This window comes from Lactuca virosa, chromosome 6 (assembly GCF_052849685.1).
Source record: "Lactuca virosa cultivar CGN04683 chromosome 6, Lactuca_virosa_CGN04683_v6, whole genome shotgun sequence".
NCBI lineage: Eukaryota > Viridiplantae > Streptophyta > Magnoliopsida > Asterales > Asteraceae > Lactuca > Lactuca virosa.
The window spans coordinates 136,869,824-136,892,893 of NC_136431.1; the positions used below are offsets into that span (position 1 = coordinate 136,869,824).

General features: G+C 34.2%; 1 protein-coding gene across 1 annotated transcript; it reads left to right on the forward strand.

Moving 5' to 3' along the window:
• Positions 1-13,441: 13,441 nt before the first annotated feature.
• Positions 13,442-22,269, forward strand: LOC145122737 (plasma membrane ATPase 1-like). The gene is made up of 22 exons (XM_079058307.1): positions 13,442-13,947; positions 14,489-14,594; positions 15,834-15,953; positions 16,049-16,147; positions 16,257-16,394; positions 16,608-16,742; positions 16,814-16,993; positions 17,283-17,489; positions 17,630-17,749; positions 17,943-18,062; positions 18,793-18,915; positions 19,216-19,320; positions 19,408-19,552; positions 19,681-19,845; positions 19,925-20,163; positions 20,267-20,299; positions 20,391-20,472; positions 20,559-20,719; positions 20,807-21,007; positions 21,302-21,484; positions 21,557-21,735; positions 21,981-22,269. The coding sequence occupies exons 2-22, from the start codon at positions 14,496-14,498 to the stop codon at positions 22,072-22,074; spliced, it is 2,928 nt and encodes a 975-aa protein (XP_078914433.1). The 5' UTR covers positions 13,442-13,947; positions 14,489-14,495; the 3' UTR covers positions 22,075-22,269.
• The last annotated feature ends 801 nt before the right edge of the window (positions 22,270-23,070 follow it).

The window sequence follows — 23,070 nt, forward strand, 5'->3', positions numbered from 1 at the left end:
CATATCTGGGATAAATATAGCCTGATCAACTGTATTTATTTGAGATACGACCAACATGTGTTTGGGAGTGATGGTGGTGTTGCAGCAAGCCTGAAACTTACCAACTCTATATACAAAGGAATACTAGAACCAAACATAAAGTTTAAAATACTATAGGAGTATTTTATGATACTATACAATAACAACAAGTCTAGAAACTTATCAACTGCATATACCAAAAAACTCTAGAATCAAACATATAATTAAAATACTATAGGAGTATTTTAAGCACAATAACTAACTCATGTGAAAACTAAAAGACATTTACTGGTAAGTCTATAATTACTGAGTGTATATGTTAATGTTATATATAATTGAGATTTTATAGACTTAGAATTTGTGATTTTCACTCTACTTCCTATTCCTTGTTTGGTTGTGGTTTTAGAGTAGGATCACTTATTCAAAGGTCTATTTGATCTTAGTTATATATAATTTGTACACACTAAGTGATTATAGAAAGACCCGGTAAGGATCATTTTCGTAAAAATTTATTTTTAATAAAAATGTTTTATTAATCTCGTAGATTCTTTAGACACTCCCATTCTCGCACAAACAACATAGGTAGATGTAACCACTCCACTACAATAGCCAACAGAGGAGTTGAGAAAGAACCAAAAGAGGGTTCATGATGAGAATCCCGAAAAAGTACCGAACGAAGTGAAAAGCACTAGAGAGATCATTAACGAACCTTACCCTATCAGGAGAAAATCAGAAAGCACTCTATACGTCACACTAGTAAATTATAATATGATATAACTTAGTGAGTTAGTGATTACACTACTCACATTACATGTTATGTTTATTACTTCTTTTGTAACAACAAATACTAGTACATCAAGTCAAAGAATTTCGTGTAAGGATGATAACTATTAAAAGTGCATAAATTTATTCTATATAGACTTCTATTATGAATTGTTTTATAAAACTCTATAAAAGTCAGAACATAATACGTGCTGAACCAAGATAACATAGTTCAATCGACACATGAGTTATAGCTAATACTAAAGACTTACTTCCATTTCATTCTTTTAAACCTTATGGTAGAATGATTCCTTCTCGTAGACTTATCGGGTGCGATCATAACAGCACTAATGCACCGAATCACATCAGAATTCCACAAGTTAAGCATGCTTGGACGAGAGTAGTACTAAGATGAGTGAACTTAACCTTTGTACAATATCTATTTCTACTCATTACCAAGAATACATCATAGGGATGTAGGTCGAAACGTTGAGAATCGTACAACAAAAACGAGAAATTTATATGTATATATAAATAGATAAAATACAACTAACAACGACCACAGTTACTTACGAACTCGTTTCACATTATGTAACAGAATCATGTCTTCACATGAAAATAAACAGCCAACCGGTGAAACCCCAATTCTGTAGATAGACTCTGCTACCTTTCAAGCTGCGGTCACAGCTGCTGTAACAGCCGTCATGGCACATCTCAATGCTAACAACACAAACAAAAATGGAAACAGTGTCGACAATTCAAACTGTAGTAACAATCAAATAAACCAACGAGTGTCTACCTACAAGGACACCCTAAACCCCAAACCTAAGAGCATGAAACGAAGGTCTGAGAATGAGAAAGGGAGTAGTTCAACTCAAGGACTTACCAAAAAGCAACATGTTGGGACAGTTCATACTCCCACTAACCCTACTAGCTCAACACCGACAACACCGTATTTATGAAACCTCCCACACTGCAACAAGTGCAACTACCATCATTACGGAGTCTGTCGGGAGTTGTATTGCAATAGGTGCAACATGAAAGGGCACGCCGCCCGCTTCTGTAGGACTCCATTTGAACACATCACTTCAACCACCAATGTCGGAGTAAGTCCAATATGCCATTTATGTGGTGAAACGGGACATTTCAAGAGAGACTGTCCAACCGAGAGGAATAACGGGGGAGCAGGAGGAGTTTAACAACAAAACATAAAGAAGCAATGATGAACCCTGCTAGGATTTTGGTACGTTTCCAAACAACAATAATTAAACACTTAATTTTCACTAAAACTGTTGCCAATTAAATCATAATTATTTTTAAAAAAAAATTCTCTCTTGTCCGAACAAAATCACATCATTCATATAAACACTAAGAATCCTTATAGGTGAGCTATGATGGCTTAGTGTAACATTAGAGTTATATATAGTTAAGATTCTGCAGGCTTAGAGTAAGTGATTCCGCCTCATTTCCTGTTTCTTGTTTGATTGTGGATACAACTGTCTGAGAGCATGACGCGTGCCAGAAACGCAAATTTAACTGAACTCACGATGTGAGCATCATTTGTCACGACGTGAGGAGTCAAAATATTACTTTTCAAGCCTAGAATACACACGACAAGTCTACGTTAAAGGCTCACGACGTGGGAAGTCACTTGGACACCTTTCGGAGCTAGAAACGCACGTGGAAAAGCTACGGGATAATCAAGACCAAACTCACGACGTGAGCCATGCATGCTCACGACGTGAGAGTCAAAATCTCGGACTATAAATAGAGGGTCCGCTCTCTTTGTTTTGGTTTCGATTTTTAACACTCACGTTCACTTCAAACACTCCTTTAAGCTCTTCTAAAACCCCTCGAAGCCAAGAGAACCCCCCTAACACCCAAAGACAGCCTGGAGCAATCAAAATCCTCGAGAAAATAAGCTTTTCCAGTCGAAACTCTGCCTGAACAGAACTCAATTTTCACCAGAAACTCGTAATTTCAAGTAGCGAAGCGCTGCCCAAATCGCCACGTATCAAGTGAGTTCATACCCTTACACTTTTCCAAAATTTTCTATGTTTTTAGGGGGGGGGGAATACAAGTAAAAACACAAGTAATATTGTGTTTAAAATACAAAATTTTTATTTCACTCTTTTATATACAAATATTGTACGTAAAAATACTAACTAAACGTTTTTATTACCAAACCGATAAACTCTCAAGGTTGTTAAAATACAAAAGGTTCATATTACGAAATTTGCATGTATATAAACTATAATAGGAATAGTTTATGGAACATATGGATTATTTTACTAAATAAGGAAAACGATATGAGAACACACATATAAATTATAATATGTATAATTTATGGGTCAATTCACAATATCAATCATCTTAAGCATATATATATATATATATATATATATATATATATATATATATATATATATATATATATAGATGTATGGAAAAATTTCATCTTTATTTATTAAAAGGCTATTTCCACTGTATTACTCGTAATCTCGTTGAAACAATAAATTTGTGAGATACTTTGTGGTGTACTTACCTAAGTACGACCTTAAGTCCTGACTTATTAACTACAATCTCCTGGAGCGAGAGCGTGAATTAGTGTATAGATCTATACGAGACTGACAATCCCGCACCTTAACTGTTCGCTACAGTTAGACCGGCAGGCCTAAGGTGACAAATGTCATATATTTCCGAAGCCTGAAGAACGTCGAATCAGGCATATCAGTCATATAGTATGGTTATAAGAACTCACATGGAGAAAACAACGATTATTTTACGTAGTAATATACTCTTTTAAAACAGTAAAACAAGGTATTTACATCATATCTATTTTACATGCCAAATATACCTTTAGTTAGTTTTACTTATCAGGAAATTAATTATGGCAATTATACCTATACCTTTTTGGTTTTGGAATGTTTAAAACCACAAATCGGTATTATGGAAAATATAAGATTTTCCAGGATCAATATCATTATTTTACAGGTGAATAGTTTAGAGTTCGACTTTTCTGAAAACAAACACAACTGCTTAACGAAATCAATGCTTTACAGTAGAACGGATATAACTAAGAATATGTTTACAAAGAATTTAACACTTATTTACAAATTGTATGTTATCAAATAGTTTTATTTGATTATTAATCATACATTTGGATTTCAGGGCAAATGTACTTTCAAATGTTTTATTTAAATAATAAAACTATATTACACTGTTTGTAAGTATTAAATTTCTAGATTTGGACACGAATTACACGAAAAGTAAAACATTATATTATTACTATTATGGTACAAAAAAAAGTTTACAAAAACATATAACGAGCATCGTTTTTATTAAAGTCTATAATTACTTAATGTATACATTACGATTCTTTATAATGAAGATCCGATAAACAGTGGAATGTGTGATTTCCGCCTTTCTTCCTGTTCCTTGTTTGGTTGTGGGTTTAGGGCAGATTCACTCAATCGACTGTCAGTTTGATTTTTATTATATATAATTACTATACACTAAGTAATCATAGGAGGTAACAGGATGGGTCATACTAAGTGCACGAATCAGAATATCGAATCACAAGTTATAAACATAAGAAATATTGGATTTTCTGGAGAAGAACACATTAACGTCCTTAATAACAAAGAACATATCTTTTCCACCAAAATACTTATGAACTCACCAACTAAGAACACGAAACAAAGGCCTCTATATGGGTAGACCTTACCACATGAGGTTGCTAGCCATAACCTACATCTAATGAGTCGAAACAGGTGAAATCGTTTATTCTCTAAATCTCCTTCACAACATTGATAAAGCGTTGGTGATGTTCTCGACACGACCCTTTGTAGTGCTTTATTACATGTCATGTAGCTTGGGTATTGGCTCATTATAGCCCCGGAGTACACTCTAAAATCACTCGTATAGAATTGAAATAGTATTTATACGTAGCCAGAATACTCATATGAGTTGAAATAGATAAGTGTCAGTATATTATTTAAAGTAGAATAATTATTTAATAATATATGACACAAACTTTTATTGTTTATAAACTTACATTTCATAAGTTAATCGACATAAACAATACACTCACTTGTATGGTGTTATAAACATAAAATTATTTAAGTCAGGTAGACTTACACACTACACACACACTTGTACGAGGTTACAGGTACATATACACATAAGTAAATTAAGTACTTATACTCCCTATTTTATAATTTTTTGTTATAAACGTACACTCTTTTTAAGCAAAAAGTAATCATCACATCCTCTCTCCTAACAACATATGTCGTCTCAAAAAACATGCCCGATTTCCGATCTCATCCTGACTTTTTGAACATGCATGTCGATTGTCCCGAACATGCTGGTTCCGAATGTGTGATCAAAAATTTCATACGATAGACGATACTATGTTTAAAACGTGTTCAAAGTTCTTGTTAGATAATTTTTATAGTTTTCTCATTACGGTTGTTTTTGCGAAAGTGTTGTAAATTCATACTAAAAATATTTCGAATATGAAATCAAATATAAGCATATAGCCTGAGTTCAAAAACGTGTTTGAAAACACTTAAAAAAATGTGTAGCTATCCTAACGAAGCGATACGATGTTCATTTCCAGTAAAATCAGTTATATAACTGATTTGCATCCGTAAAAAGGGCATAACTTTTGCATACGATCTCCGATTTCGATGTTCTTTATATTCACGAAATCGTGTGAACATGTTCTATCAAATTTAAGTATCAGTTGCTCATAAGTATACTTAACGCATAAATTTTATTTTTTTAACGCATTAATCAATACTTATTTTTGTGAATTGAGTTTTCGTTAAGTGTTCAACATAAATTGGAGACACGTAGAGCTCATAAGTATACTTAACGCATACATTTTATTTTTTAACGCATTGATCAATACTTATTTTTGTGAATTGTGTTTTCATTAAGTGTTCAACATAAATTGGAGACAAGTAGATTATTCTGCATGCAATTCTAAGTGTAATAACTTCATTTTCATTAAAAAAAACAAGGAATACTATACAATAGGTCCTATTACAAGAGGTTCCACGGCGGTTTGACTAACTAACATTGACCTATTTTTACCATTTTTTACAACTGTGGTTATGGATATGCAATTAATTCGAAATAGCCATATGTGTTATTTACTCGTGACATATGGATAAGTCATAAGATGAGTACCTAGTGAGGATATAATTATAGAGTATAGTAGTTAAAGTAGAATTGGTATCACTAGTCGGAGGTTGAATGTTATGATAATTGCGGTAATTGTAGTATCACTAGTCAGACTTTGACGATGGTGATAGTTGTAGTAGACATAGTAATATTGGACTGGTGATGATTGTGGTAGTATGTCACAACCTAAACCGGAACGACGGAAACGTTCGGGGGCGGAGGACGTCATGTATAGTATCACAACAATTGAATAATAGTAATCAAAGCAACAACAACCATTGTATTAATAGTATAATGTTTACATTACATTTGATTCATATAATACTAACTTCAAAAGTAAATACAAGTAAAGACTCGAAGCTACTATTCTCCATCTTCTTGAATCTGGCGCTTGTACCTGTCTACTAATGTCCTGAGAATACAAGTAGGTTTTGAAAGAGTATCAGCATTAAGCTGGTGAGTTCATAAGCGTTTTGTTTTATAAAATTGTTCTGTGTTCTTTCGAAAAGGTGTGTTGTGTTTCTCCAGAAAAACATATTATTTCCTTATGTAATGAATATTAAGTAAAGACAAATGATTCTTACTAGTTCCTCCTGTGATTACTTAGTGTATACAAATCATATACAATCCAGATTGAACAAACAATCGATTGTGTGGTTCTGCCTCAAGCCCACAACCAAACAAGGAACAAGAAATGAGGCGGAGGCCACACATCCCACTGGTTGTCGAACCCTCATGTATATAACCCTGAAGTATTCACTAGATACTTACAGATTTAACTGTACTGGTCCTTTGATATCTGTTGATAATGTTCCTCAAGAAAATCCAATATTTTCTTATTAAAAGCATGATTAAAGCCATTCCTTCTATAACTACTTAGTTCATACTAGTTATGTATAAACCAATATCGAACAGATAGTTAATTGTGTAGATCTGCCCTAAACCCACAACCAAACAAGGAACAGGGAATGAGGCGGGAACCACACATTCCACAGTCTATCGGATAGTAACCCGGCTGCATAAACTAAGGAATTATAGAATTAATAATGAATATTCGTTAAGTGAATAATAATCCCATTGTTTGTGAAGTAATGATGTTTATCTTGGAAAATCCTATATTTTCCCTAAGTGTAAGTTATTGAATTATCTGTTCCAACCGAAGAGTACAAGTATCTACCATACTTATGTTGTTTAAGCATTGTTCTGTTTGAAAACCCTGGCTACCACCAGTAATGTATAGTATGGTCTGTAAACTAGAAGTATTGTTAATACCCTCCTGTGATCACTTAGTACATACGAGTTATAGAAATCTAGATCGAACATACAGTTGATTGGGTGATTCTGCCCTAAGCCCACAACCAAACAAGGAACATGAAATGAGGCGGTAGTCACACATCCCACTGCATGTCGGATGGTAATTTCATATAACCCTGATGTATATACTAAGTAATCCCTTAGTTATTAACCCTGTTGATTGATTGTTAAGTACATTATTACGTGAACGAGTCGTTGTTTCCCTGTGAGTTCTTATAACCATACTATGGACGATAAACATTACGACATACTTCAGACGTCATGAATTGAATGACGTTTGTCACCCTAGGTTGACTGTAGCTAATAGTCAGGGTACGGGATTGTCACTCCCGTATAGATCTATACACAAACTCACGCTCTCCTTCCAGGAGACTCTGGTTACAAGGGGTAGACTTCCCAGAAGACGTGTCTCACACTGTAGTTCTCTCAACGAATCCACAAATAATACTATGAAAACCCTTTTTGTTATTAACATGAATCCTTATAAAATAGTACCTTTTATTTCATAATTCATAAGTTTGTTTCCTTTGTTTTGAAAACTGTGTTTGTAATGTTTGTATCTTAACATGTTTTGTAAAACTGATTTTAAGTCTATTAGTAAGAATGTTTACCATGTTTAGTACGTTCTACGTTCAATGTATGCTAATGATAGGAAAATATATTAAACCAAATTATATTTTCAAACACAAGATTACTTGTGCTTTTACTTGTATTCCCCCCTCCCCCCCTTAAAACATTAAAAGCTCGGAAAATATAGGGGTATGAACTCACCTGATTGTGAATGACTTGAATGAATGACAAAGATAGGATGCTTGGTATGCTAAGTGAAGTCACGAGCACAGTACGGTCCTATTAAGCACATATTAACATGTATAGGCCTAAAATTAGTGTCTAAGACCACTAATGATCATAGGAAACACCCTTAGAATGTAGGAAACACTTGCAATGAAGTGTTAGAACCAAGAATGAGGGATGAAATGGAGTTCACGGCCAAACCACCATGGGTTTACGGCCCAAGACGTGTTCACGGCCCATGAACACATGAAGGGTTCACGGCCCAAGATGTGTTCACGGCCCAAGAGCACATGAACATTTGATGGGTTTACGACCCATCTATGAAGGGTTCACGACCCTATGAAGGGTTCATGGCCGTGAACTCTTCAAGTTCATAAAGATGGTGATGAAAATGATGAATTAATGGATGAATACGAAGCTCTTTACATGAATAAGATGATTAACAAGTGAAGAAGGATGAATTAATTACGTTTGTGGGGTGAAAAGAGAGCTTTTGTTCGATGAGACATGAGAGAGTCTTGAGGAGTTTTTGGCCAAGGAGAGAAGAAATGAGGGGTGAATGAAGGAAGAACATATATATATGGAGAGGGGTTCACGACCCAACATGGGTTCATGGCCGTGGACCTAGTTTGCGGCCGTGAACATCCCTAGATGATGTTTTCCGGCTCGGATGCATTCCTCTAATCCCGAACTGACACTTCTCAACCTTCAATCCTTAAGTATACTAGGCTTAGAGACTCTCAAACTGATCCTAAACATAGTAAGACCGAAGAAAAAGCAAGTCTGACTTCCTATTGATTGCGTTGACTTACATATAGAGATTTCGGGTTGTCACATAGTAGCTAGGAGGGAAGGGCACTTAGAGACTGTTGAATTGTGGACTTAGCACTACTGGATGGGTGATGACCATTGTGGTAGCTATGGTGAAAGGGCACTTGGAGACTATATGGAATTGTCGATGTGTTGATATAATGAGTTGTGTAACTATTTTATATCTTTATGCTATGGTTATTCACTAAGCACTTTGTAGATTATGCCTGTCGAAAATAACCGAAACCCGAATTACCCACCCAACCCATTTTCAATTTGGACATATCAGGTCGAGTAACTCGGGTATATATTTACGGGTATTCGGGTAACCCGATTTTTTATTAGATCGGGTATAGGGTACATGTATAAGGTTTCGGGTATACCCGAAATACCTGATTTATATTAAAAGTAAAGGGTCCATTAGTTAATATACACACTTACCCATATGTTGTTTACGATTCCTCATTCCCAATCATTTATTTCAAATAAAAAAACCTTTTTTGTTTCTTGAGTCTTCCATCGAACCCTACGAAAAGAAAGAGATATCTCCAGTAGACTTCAAACATAACTCAACTCGTCGTCACTGGTCATCAAGTCGTCACCAACACTCACCGATTTAGACTTCAAACTTCAAAGTAAGTGATTTTCTTGTAAATGATTTCGAAAATAGGGTATTCCCTTCTTGCATTCTGGTTTCTTGTAAATGGTATTATTTTTGTGAAAGTATGCTTCTGTGATTAGCTTCCAACTTGGCATAATGTGCATGTTCCAATTTCTTCTTCACTGCGCAGTAAAAAATTATGTTTGTTTGTGTGTTTCTTCTTCACTGTGCAATAAAGAATTCCATTCGTTTGTATGTTTCTTCATCAATCAATCATTTACTTTAGGTTAGTTAGTGTGAGAGTATGTATGTTTGCATTATTATATTATATTTTCTTTTAAAAAACGTATGTAGGTAGCATCTTATTTTTACATGAACAACTTAACAGCTTGTAACTATTATTATTAAAGGTTAAAGATTAAAGTAAATATGTTGTTAGACTAATCCAAAAAAGTGGGACATTTAGGTTCTAGGGGAAAAATAGTAAACTTACCATTTAAATGAGATTTTGTATTAGGCAAGGATTCCAATTCTTTTAGTATTTATTGGATAGTTGTTCAATGTTTTTCAATTAAGTTTTTAGCTTTAAATAAACGAAACTTGCAGCAAAAGAAAATTTCCCATAATTCTTTTTCATCTTCCCTGTTACGCATCCCCTGTTCTTTTTTTTTTTGCATAGGTTTTCTTTCCAATTCTGCAAGAATCAAGTGAATTGATTCCTGCAATCATTTGATTTTATTAGAATAAGCAAAGGTTAATTATTATAGATGTATGTGGTGGAATCATAGGAATTATGGAGTCTTAAAGCAGTAATCATTAGTTTGAAGAGATAAAGTGGCTGTATAATCTATTGGTGAGGAAGGCCTACAGGTGACTTTTATGTATATGAACCAATTTAGCTAATTATAGATTGCCTTTTAGCTAATTGTATACCCGTACAACAGGCCTATTGTAGATTGTCTTTTTGTTGATGTGTGCCTTTTAGGTTCAAGTAGACTGTAGATAAGTATGAAGTTAGTAGTGTCCAGCTTGGATTGGCGTTGTAATCCCCAATGGTAACTACTTGTATCTAGTTGTTTTAGCATCATTGTACACAATGTTTTTGCATTTAAAAGTTGAAAATTTTGGGTGTACTTTGTGTTAAAAAGTCAGGTGTTACACGCAATCACACCATCATGCCACATAAGTGTCACATAAGCAAATGGTCAGTGTCACATAAGTGAATAGATCCTCAAAGCAACCCGATAAATAGTGATAACTTGTTGAAAGGACAAATTCGGTGAAAAATAATTTAATGTAAACCAAAATTTTCCTTTTTAGAATATGGTTAAACGTTAAGATATGTTCTTTTAAATATATATCATAACATTCATTTGTTTAAAATCATAGTGTTAAATCTAAGTACATTATGAAAACTAGTGGAAGTCTCAAAAGTAACAATATAACATCGATATGAATGTACTGTCACGTCGTGCCCTTACCCTTCACAACTGATCAACCTGAAAAACATTTAACTTAACAACATAAGTATAAAGCTTAATGAGTTCCCTAATATACCATATATCCCATCATACACATGTGGATGCTATATTCCAACCATAGTCTTACACACAACCATAGTCTTACACCCACATCCGATTGCTATAGTCCAACTATAGTCTTAACTGCTATAGTCCAACTATAGCCTTGGCTTGTATAATCTAACTATAGCCTTGACTACTATAGTCTTGCCTACTATATTCCAATTATAATCGTGACCCTGTAGTCTAACTATAGTCCTTTATACAACTACTATAGTCCAACTATATAACAATACCGAAGTTACTACTAATATTGACGGGCCTCCTTATGAAAGCATAGTCCTATGTAGTAGGGAAATAAGATAGACGGTCAAACATTTGTTCCTACTTGAAAGCAACATATCAGAAAAAACCATATAATAAGGTCAAATCAAGAGTTTTAAGGCCATTTAATTTTAACTATGTACAACCCCTATGACATTCACTCAACGATTTACCAATAACAACATAAACCTCAACCAAACAAACCTGTCATGTATACTAACCCAAGACTATCTATCACATAATCGTATACTACAGAATGCAGGCAACCTACTACATCGTATTGCTATAGTCCAACTATAGTCTTGACTGCTATATGCTAATAATAGTCTTTTCTACTATAGTCTAACTATATTCTTTCATACAAAAAGACATCATGTATGGAAGACATACAATGTCATACATAATATAGTGAGAAAACTCATTTGATGCTAGTAGCCACAATCTCCCAAGCAACCACCTCAACAAAACAGCTAGCATGAACCACATATAGTCAATCAGAGGTTAAACATTGTTCTTTAGTTCACATCCATCAATTTTTTACCAAAACTCAAACTAGTCAAAAAGTAAACAAGTAACTAGTCGAAGACAATGGGTCAATAAACTCCTACCTAACTCCTAGTCGTGGCGCGACCACTAAACGACAAAATAGTCACAAACCCAACTTAAACCTCATGTTGTGGGCCTTCCTTGGTCATGTCGTGCTTTTCAGGCAGAATTCAATTTCTTTTTAAGCACATAATTTCTTAAGACCAAAGCTCAAACTTTCTAAAACCCATCTAAATATGTTCGTAATGGATAAAGTTTCCAACTTTTATCAAGATCCATGGCTCAAACATGACCAACTTTAACCCTAGGTCCAAAATGAGCCCATAATTCTAACAACTAAATACGAGGATCAAATGGGGAGATAACACATGCACTCAACACATCAAAGACACAAGTAAGAAGGAAATGAAGGCTAAGGTTTCACTCTAGGGTTTTCTCTGGAGGATGAGGCTAGAGAAATGACAAACTCTAGACGTTAGTGTTATTAAATAGGTCTCAAACCCAAGATTAGGATTTGGACTTTTTGCGGCCACACATCGCAACCCTCACTTTGTCGCGTCGCGACTTATGACGTGGCAATCACCGTTTCCCACCATCACCCGTATCGTGAACTAGGATTTTCCCCAAAACCCATTAATTTATTTTCCTTCAGATCCCTTAGTTAAAACGTATGAAAAACAAGCATTACAAGTAAAGATAGTAATAGATTATTTGTAAAAAAGGGTATCAAATACAAAATAAAATGATAAAAGTAGTGGGTATTGTAAGAAATGTTGTTAATATCAAGATCTATCCTAAACTTGTTTTACGTTTTTGCAAGATTGTGATCGTTAGATCGGATATGGATCGGAAGATCCTACAAAACAAACTAGTCTCATTTGCATGGTACCCATTATACTTTGAGATTGAATAAGACAATGATGATGTAATAAAGTTTAACTTCTTAAGCATAACCATAATTTTTGTTGTTGCAAACTGGGAAAATGAAGTAGAAAATATTTTCAGCAGAAAAAGAAACACAAGCATCTTGACCATGTGAGTAAAGACATAAGATCACAATTAAAGTGTTAAAACGCTCTATTTAATTTGAGATGAATTGATAATACTCTTAGAAACGTATTTGCAAGTTAGGATGCCCGATTTCCGATTTCAAGATGAATGGAAGAATTTAGAAGCTCAACTATTTAATAAAAACTAAAAAGGTGGGATGAGTTTAAAATCTAAAGATCCTCGTATAATCCATATAGTTTTTCTTTATAGCATCCTTTTCGGCTATGTTTGAAGCGTGTCATAGGTAGCTGATACGCTAGCTTATTGAGCGTTTATAAATTGTCATGTTTGACAAGCCAATAAGTAGTTTATATAAGCTAGTTTTGTAAATAGCTACTTCGAATAGTTTTTCATGCATTTTTAAAACATATTTTTCAAAATGCATTTTTTATCCGCGTTAATAGCTAGTTTTTCAAATTTGGCCATCAATTACATAGCCTTAAAATCTTAATATCTTAAAATCCTAGTACTATTTGTTTCCTTGTAGGATCTTTAAGATCATAACGCAAGATATGGATCTTGATTGTGACATTTGCTGTATGTACACATTTGCTTTAGGTACAAAAAATTTATCTAATTGAAAGCAATGCTGTCGTATTCAAAAAGCTGTTCAGTAGTAGCGCCAAAAACGAATGTCCGACACTCAGTTGGAGAAGAGAGGAAAAACATGCGTGCTTGGTGGCGGATCCTCCAAAATCCCATTTTTATCTTCTTCCCCAATACCAACATTAATTAAAAAAAACTAGCAATTTCCTCAATTTCTCCTCTTCGGATTCCCATTCCTTACCTCTCTCTTCTGTTTCATTGTGTTCTCCAATTGTTGTAATCGATACAATGTCTCTATCTGTCTTCTCTCCACATCTATATATCGTTCTAAACTTTCAGCTTCTCAGCGCTACTTTCAGTTCCTCGTTTATCTGCAGTTGTGTTCCATTCCTCCTTGTCAGGATCATCGACTTCGGATAGTGGTGCGCTCCAGTTTTGATGTTGTAACTTGTTCTCAAGCCGACACAACAGGTGCACACTAGCTGTTTGATATTTTGTCTCAGTGAAATTTGATTCACATTTGTTGGAGGCTGCAGCGTTCAAAATTTTGTGTTTCCTATATTTGATATATTTGTATAGATGCCAACTATTTTCTGCCTTTGCATACATGTTGGATGCAATTATTTCCGGTTTCCTGCTTAATCCACTATTATTTTCAAATAAGAACACCAACATAGTTTCGTTTTGTCATTTTCTCCTTGATTCTGGTAAGATGATAGATTACCACAGTTGGTTCCGGGATGATATTTTTGCGGAAACACACGTGAGGGTTCAAGTCACTGTCATAGCATAGCAGCCACTATGTGGATTGTGCTCCTTGTGTACTTGATTTACATCTCATATGATGATCTTGAGGCAGGGCAGTGTAGCCAAACTAAAGGTTTACCGGAAAGAATAGCCCTTTAATTTGTAGAAACAAGGAATGAAATAGCTATTAAATGCATAGGGATTTATTTGGTGAATGACATAAATCATAATAAAGTGATTTCATATCCAATTTCTGATATTTCAGACTTTTTATGCATAAGAGGATCGTACTTGAAGCAGAAAAAAAGGCATTCATGGACCAGGACAAGACAAGTGCTCTTGAGGCAATCAACAAAGAAGCTGTTGATTTGGTACAGTTTCTTCTTCATATTGAATCCTTACAGTTACAGTTAACAAGGCCGTTCGCTTTTTTTGTATGCTTAATTAACAATTCCAGGAGATGCCGTGTGCTATTATGTACATATCGATACTAAACTATTTGATTGGGGGACACACATTTCACTTTTCAAAGAAGTAATCAATCAAACTTTTATATATATATATATATATATATATATATATATATATATATATATATATATATATATATATATATATATATATATATATATATATAGGCTAGAGCAACGCTGTTTTCGTATTTTTGATTCAATTTCTTTTTCGATCTTACAACAAAAACAAAAAACACCCTAAAAAAACAAAAACCAAACCACCTATTTTCAAAATGACTCAGTTTTTAATTATATTTTTTGGTTTTTAACAAACCCCTAGTAGCAGCTGATAAGTTATAATGCTCATTATTATATCATATAACTGGATTGCAGGTAATATTTGTGTAAACCAAGGCAGAAATCAACAAAAATACACCTATAGATTCAGTATAAGTATGTAGTGAAAATTTTAACTGTCAGTCACTCTATGCATAAAAAGAGCATGTCAAGATATCCAGTTTCAGCTGTTACTACATCTGTCAATGTGTTTTGCTTACATGGCAGTGGGGGTTGTTCATGTTTTATAACTTCAAAAGTTTCTTAAAATATCTTCCTTCATCAAATGATATTGGAAATTTGTAACAAAACAACTACTACCCATTCACAAACTAGGTAGAAAATATGTTTGCCTTGATGGTAAATCCTTCTTTGGGATAAATGCAAGAAATAGGAATGTAGTTTCATCCATTTGTATATTTTAGCATCCTACTGTCATTTCTTTCTATTACGTTCTTGTACTTCAAAATAATAATTATTATTAAGGCGTTGAATTTTGAAAAATCTATCTAGTTATAGCATTGTACTTTCAATTCTTTTTTGACATTATGCTGACCCACTTTTTAGTAGTGAAAATTGCTTTGCATTTGGATGTCATTGCTGTAAGTGGGAAATTTTTTCAAAGTACAATGCTGTTTGTTATAAGAAGAAATGAAAGTATTAAACAAATCACTGAAAGTATGTTGCTATTTCATGCATTTAACCATTTTCTGGTTATAGAAAATACATAGTTAACAGAATAAAATGCCAATATTTGGCATCGATTGGGTGATGATGTGATTTTATCCTAGTTTGCTTGACAAATAAGCTGTTTTTTGGCAGGAAAATATACCAGTGGAAGAAGTTTTCGAGAAGTTAAAATGCACAAAAGAAGGACTTAGTTCTGAGGAGGTTGAAAAGCGTTTAAATATGTTTGGGTACAATAAATTGGAAGAAAAAAAGGTTTGGTTTATCATCATCATGTTCTCATATGTTTTCAATGTATTGTTTTTTTGAACAAATTATATATGTAGTTTCTCTCTCCATGCAATTGACAGGAAAACAAAATCCTCAAGTTTTTGGGGTTTATGTGGAACCCTCTATCGTGGGTAATGGAAGCAGCAGCAATCATGGCTATTGCCATGGCACGAGGAGGGGTTAGGGGCATATTATTTATAAAGCTGCAAGCAACCTGTCTTGTGTGAAATAGTAGTAGTATTAACAACAAAATTATATTTATTTATTTTTAGTGTTTTAAACTTGCAGGGGGAGCCGGCAGACTACCATGATTTTGGTGGGATATTGGTACTTCTGCTTATTAATTCAACCATCAGTTTTGTGGAGGAGAATAACGCTGGGAATGCAGCTGCAGCCCTCATGGCTCGCTTGGCTCCAAGAGCTAAGGTACACTCACTGTACACCTACCTAACCTAATAATAAGTAATAAGTTAATAACACAACACAATATGAAGAAAAAACTATCCAACAAATGCATACATGCCCCAAACCAAGCACAGGAGTAGTTTACATCTTGGACTTTTCCAGTCAGATCTTCCCATAAACAAACAATATTCTTTTTCAGTTGTCACATATTATTTTGATGAGATGAGATGTTAGGTTTTGCGCGATGGAAAATGGAATGAAGAGGATGCAGCTGTGCTGGTACCTGGAGATATCATCAGTATTAAGCTAGGAGACATTATTCCTGCTGATGCTCGTTTGCTTCAAGGAGATCCTTTAAAGATCGATCAAGTAACAAACAACAACTTTTTTCAAAATTATTATTATGAAAAATTATCTTACTAGCTAGTCCACTTTTTCAGTCGGCTCTTACAGGGGAATCTCTCCCAGTATCCAAGAATCCAGGTGATGGGGTATACTCGGGCTCAACATGCAAGCAAGGGGAAATTGAGGCTGTTGTCATTGCTACGGGAGTGCATACCTTTTTCGGGAAGGCAGCTCATCTTGTCGACAATACTACACATGTCGGCCACTTTCAGCAGGTTTGTTTATATAGAATGTCTAAATGATATATGTATTTCAGGAATTATTATGTAAGGCCAAATTCGTTAAAAGCTTTGGACTTAGTGGGTCCCATTTAATTCCCTAACTTTCTCTAGTAAGTCGTTTTTTGCTTTTGCTGCACTAAGTAAAAAAAGAAGCATCTGTATGTAACCATTAAGTAAAAAAGAAACATAATATTTGTAAATGAAAAAGAAAATTGTGAAAGGGTTTAGGAGTTAATGCATTTCTGTGACTTCCTGATGTTAATGTTTGGATAATAATGGACAGGTTTTGACGGCAATTGGGAACTTCTGTATTTGCTCAATCGCCATCGGCATGTTTATTGAATTGATCGTAATATATGCTTATCAAAAGAGGGACTACCGCGAAGGCATCGATAACCTTCTTGTGATACTCATTGGTGGTATCCCAATTGCAATGCCAACTGTTCTATCTGTCACAATGGCCATTGGTTCCCATCGCTTATCTCAACAGGTTCTTTCTCTTTCCTTCTCCATACCTATACAAACACACTTTTACATTTTTCCTGTTTCCATCAACCATCAATCACAAATACAAACAAACAGACTCTATACTCTATACATACTTTTATTTAAATATCTCATCTGTTGCAGGGTGCCATAACCAAGAGAATGACTGCCATTGAAGAAATGGCGGGAATGGATGTCTTGTGTAGTGATAAAACCGGCACCCTAACTCTCAACAAACTTACAGTCGACAAAAATTTGATCGAGGTAACTCATACTTCACCTTGCTTTTTTTTTCTTTTATAAATTTACATATTTTCAGAAACACGTCAGGGTTTGAGTCTCTCTCAGTGTCGAGTTTTAGTTGCAATGTGTGCAAGCCACCTGATTTGCATCTCACCAGCTCTCCCGGGTTTTGCTGGAATAATAATAATAATAATAATACATATTCATGATGCAGGTTTTTGCCACTGGTGTTGACAAAGATACGGTTGTGTTGATGGCTGCTAGAGCCTCAAGGTTGGAAAACCAGGATGCGATTGATACTGCTATAGTGTCGATGCTGGCTGATCCTAAGGAGGTATAATCTCTCTCTCTCTCTCTCTCTCTCTCTCATTATTCAATTACATCAAGACCAATTCAACTCATCACCTTCTTACAGCTCTCATCCAAAATTTGAACAATATCTATCATTCCTTTTTTTTATATGTAATATGTAAACAAGACAGTAATTTAGCAAGAAATAGCATTATACATTCACTGTTTTGTTTATAACATCCTACTTTCATTTCTTTCTATTTCAACATTTTACTCAAAGTACAATGTCCTAATACGGACAAAGATTGGAAGTATAATCGGGTAGATTTTTCAAAATACAATGTGTTAATAAGAAAATGTTGCTGTAATAGAAAGAAATGGTAGTATGAAATTGTATAACAAACAAATCAATGCAGGTACATTTGCATTTCGTGCATTTAGCCCTTTTACTATATTAAATCACTTAATCAAAAACTTATGTATAGGGAACGTCCCACACAGAAAGAATGAAAAGTAGACCAATATATATTATATAGTGATGTTTGTACCAACTAAAAAAACGAGCCTCAAAACTGAATTTTTTTTTTTTTAATTTTGGAATGGCGGATATATATATATATATATATATATATATATATATATATATATATATATATATATATATATATATATATATATATATATATATATGTTAAAAAAGCCTACCATGGTGCTAGGCAAATAGGAGAATTACTCTGAGCTGAACAATACATTATTACACTGGGTTTTGCAAGGCACGATATGGGATAACAGAAGTCCACTTCCTTCCATTTAATCCAACTGATAAGCGGACAGCTTTGACGTACATCGATGGTGCCGGAAAGATGCATAGGGTCAGCAAAGGTGCACCAGAGCAGGTAAACACTTCCCATTCGCTGCTAGCCATGTCTGATGGAAGGATTTCAATTCGATCCTTCCTTTTTTAATAAAAGACCAAAATACCCCCATTATATACACACACAATGAAATAAATAACAGAAAAAACAAACATTTATTTAAAAATAATATAAGTTTTGTTATTAAATCCAATTCCATTTCCACCAATGAAATGTATATATATATATATATATATATATATATATATATATATATATATATATATATATATATATATATATATATATATATATTAAAACTCGTGTGTGAACTGTTGTTAGATATTGAATCTGGCGAAGAACAGATCTGAGATAGAAAATAGGGTACATTCAGTTATTGATAAGTTTGCTGAACGTGGGCTTCGATCTCTTGGAGTAGCTCGCCAGGTAAAAACAAATAACCGCTTTAAATTAGAATCATAATAAAGTTTTTTTTTTTTAGAAAGAATCAGTTTATTAATTATGTGCATATAGGAAGTACCTGCAAATAGCAAAGAGAGTCCTGGTGGTCCGTGGGAGTTTGTAGGCCTTCTTCCTCTCTTTGATCCACCTCGTCATGACAGTGCTGAGACAATTAGAAGAGCGTTAGATCTTGGAGTCAGTGTTAAGATGATCACAGGCAAGCTGCTTGCTGATTCCTTTTCCTCATAAATCATAATATATACATGGATGGATGACTTTTTAAACATCATTTTTTCCAAGTGTGTGTGTATATGTTAGAATAGAATGTAATTTAAAAAACTTCAGGTGACCAACTGGCAATTGCAAAGGAGACGGGTAGACGGCTGGGAATGGGTGTTAATATGTACCCATCATCATCATTGCTTGGGGATCACAAAGACCATCTAGTTGCAGCTCTACCCATTGATGAACTGATTGAGAAAGCCGACGGTTTTGCTGGTGTTTTTCCAGGTACGTACGTAGGTTTAGACAGATTAATGTTGAAAATAAATTAATAATTGAACTTGTATGTATGGATTTATAATAATAGAGCACAAGTATGAGATAGTGAAAATACTGCAAAGCAAAAAGCACATTTGTGGGATGACGGGTGATGGCGTGAACGATGCACCTGCACTAAAAATAGCAGACATCGGAATTGCGGTTGACGACGCCACAGATGCAGCCCGAAGTGCTTCTGATATCGTTCTCACCGAACCCGGCCTCAGTGTCATCATCAGCGCCGTCTTAACAAGCCGTGCCATCTTCCAAAGAATGAAAAACTACACCGTAATTAACTTCTTCCATCTGCTTTATATATATACATATATTCTTTTCTTCATGGTCCCTTCCATCCGGACTCAAAACTTTCCCTTTGCTTCTCTGCATGCAGATATATGCTGTATCAATCACTATACGTATCGTTGTAAGTACCATGCAATTGCTCATATTGTACATAGTCACCACTCGGGTTTTTTTATCTAATTCAACAAGCATATATGTTTTGTTTGTTACAGTTGGGATTTATGTTGCTGACTGCTTTTTATAAATTCAATTTCCCTCCTCTTCTTGTTCTTGTCATCGCTATTCTGAATGACGGTATATATGATTGATTTGTTAAAGTAAATGCAACCTATAAAAATATGCAGTTGATAATTTTAACCCGAAGATGTGATGTGATCCAGGTACTATAATGACTATCTCTAAAGATAGAGTGAAGCCATCTCCAAGCCCGGATAGCTGGAAGCTGAGTGAAATTTTTGCAACAGGAGTCGTGATAGGCACATACCTCGCTCTAATGACCGTCATATTCTTCCATTTGGCTAGCCGTACCAGCTTTTTTGCAGTAAAACTTTTCTTTTGAAAATTAAAACCTAGCATGCACCAGTAACACAAGGCTTATCTTTTTAATGTTGCTAATTTTGTTTTACAGAATACTTTTGGTGTCGTTGATTTCAATAAGCATGAAACACAGTTTGGGGAAGATGTTTTGAATGCAAAACTAGCATCGGCTGTATATCTTCAAGTCAGCACAATCAGCCAAGCATTAATATTTGTGACACGCTCTAGGGGTTGGTCTTTCATGGAAAGACCAGGTCTTCTACTCGTTGCAGCCTTCATTCTAGCTCAACTGGTAAACACCCCCATGCATCTCTATCCCTATCCTATATCCAATGAAGAAAAAAAGCTTTTTGATTCTTTCCATGGAAGCCATTAATTATTATTTACCACACGAATGTGTTACAAACTATAGTTAGAAAAATTATACATTATAATACAAAAAAAATATGGTACTATTAAAATTCATTTCAACCAAACATGATTATGATTATGAAATGTAATAACTCATTCCGTTGTGCTTCCTATCTTGGGTCTCTGGTTCCAATGCTTTCTTTTAAACATTTGAATGGTATTAATATGTTTCCAGTTTGCCACGATAATGTCAGCAATGTTGACATGGAAGTTTGCCAAGATTGGGGAGATTGGTTGGGGTTGGACGGGTGTTATATGGTTGTTTAACATCTTGAGCTACTTGTTGCTTGATCCTATAAAATTCGCTGTGAGATATGCACTTAGCGGGAGAGCATGGGGCCATGTTATCAACCGTAAGGTGAGAAAATGAAAAGAAAAGAAAAATATAAATGGGTTTATGAATATATTAATGATGGATGTACAATGTCAGACGGCCTTCACCACGCAAAAGGACTTTGGTAGGGAAGCCCGTGCGGCAGCCTGGGCAACCGAACAACGCACACTTCATGGCCTTGACACATCTGAAGCAAAGATTTTCGCTGAAAACTACACTTTTCGAGACATTAACATGATGGCAGAAGAAGCAAAACGTCGTGCAGAGATAGCAAGGTTCAACCAGTTTTTCCATTTTCATTAATATTCAATACCAACCTCTACTTGACCATCCCACTTTCAGCTTTTACTATTACCATTACATTACAACATTTTCATTTTTAATAATTACCCAATATATTTGCCGTGTTGTAAAACAAAATATATAAATATAAATAAACATATAAATGAAAGCAGGCTGTTCTTTGTTGCATTAGCCATGTCAAATAAACATCTCTAACTTTCGCCACTCTTGCCTACAGGTTAAGGGAAATTCATACTCTAAAGGGGAAAGTAGAGTCTTTTGCGAAGCTAAGAGGATTAGATATCGATGTCAACCCACATTACACCGTCTGATCTTGCCATTTCTGTAATTTTTGAGGTCTGGTTTGATTGTGCAAAGCTCATTCAAATGCACAAACTTACTAATAATACCACCTTTTTCTTCCATCTATCCAATTACTTGTACTATTGTTTTCCTGCTAAACAATCTCTTTTCATCTAAGACTTGTGTATCATTTACAAATGCAAGTGAAGATATTTTCTTAATTAGATATATGTTGGTTGTTAATTTTGGCAATTCATGTTGATGCATGTAAATCACATAATTTCTGATATGTGGAATCATCCATTTTCTTTATAAAAGGGCTCTTAGGTAGGTAGGGAGGGAGGGGCTTGATAATCCATTAATCTGTATATCTAGCATGAGTTTCCTTGATACAAAATCATATCGCACTAAGATAAACTAAAAACTAGGCTATAACTTTCGTTTATATGGTATTAAATGTGAGATCCTTGTAGTAGTACACATGTTAATTAAAAAAAAGTTAAAAATATCAAGATGTAAACATTAAATATTTTTTAAAGTAAAATTTCAAAATAAATACAAAGGAAATGATAAATAAGTACATAATGGAATCTATACTAATATAAAAAACTATTATCATATTTTAAGTAATTGTATGGAATCATAAATTTCCGAAGACTACTTTGAATACAACATTAGATGTCATATTGTTAAGTTTACCGTCATCGTGTAAAAATAGTATTTTTAATCCATATTAGTCTTTAACTCCGGACAATGCAACATACAACTGACCTAATTGCTATTCTGCCAAAATATCATGTTTTCAAATAACCCATATATATATATATATATATATATATATATATATATATATATATATATATATATATATATATATATATATATATATATATATATATATATATATATATATATATATATATATATATATATAGACACACACACACATGATTATGACATCAAAAGATATAATTATCAAATATAAAATTTAAAGGGTTTATATTGTGATAGTTAAAGGAATGATA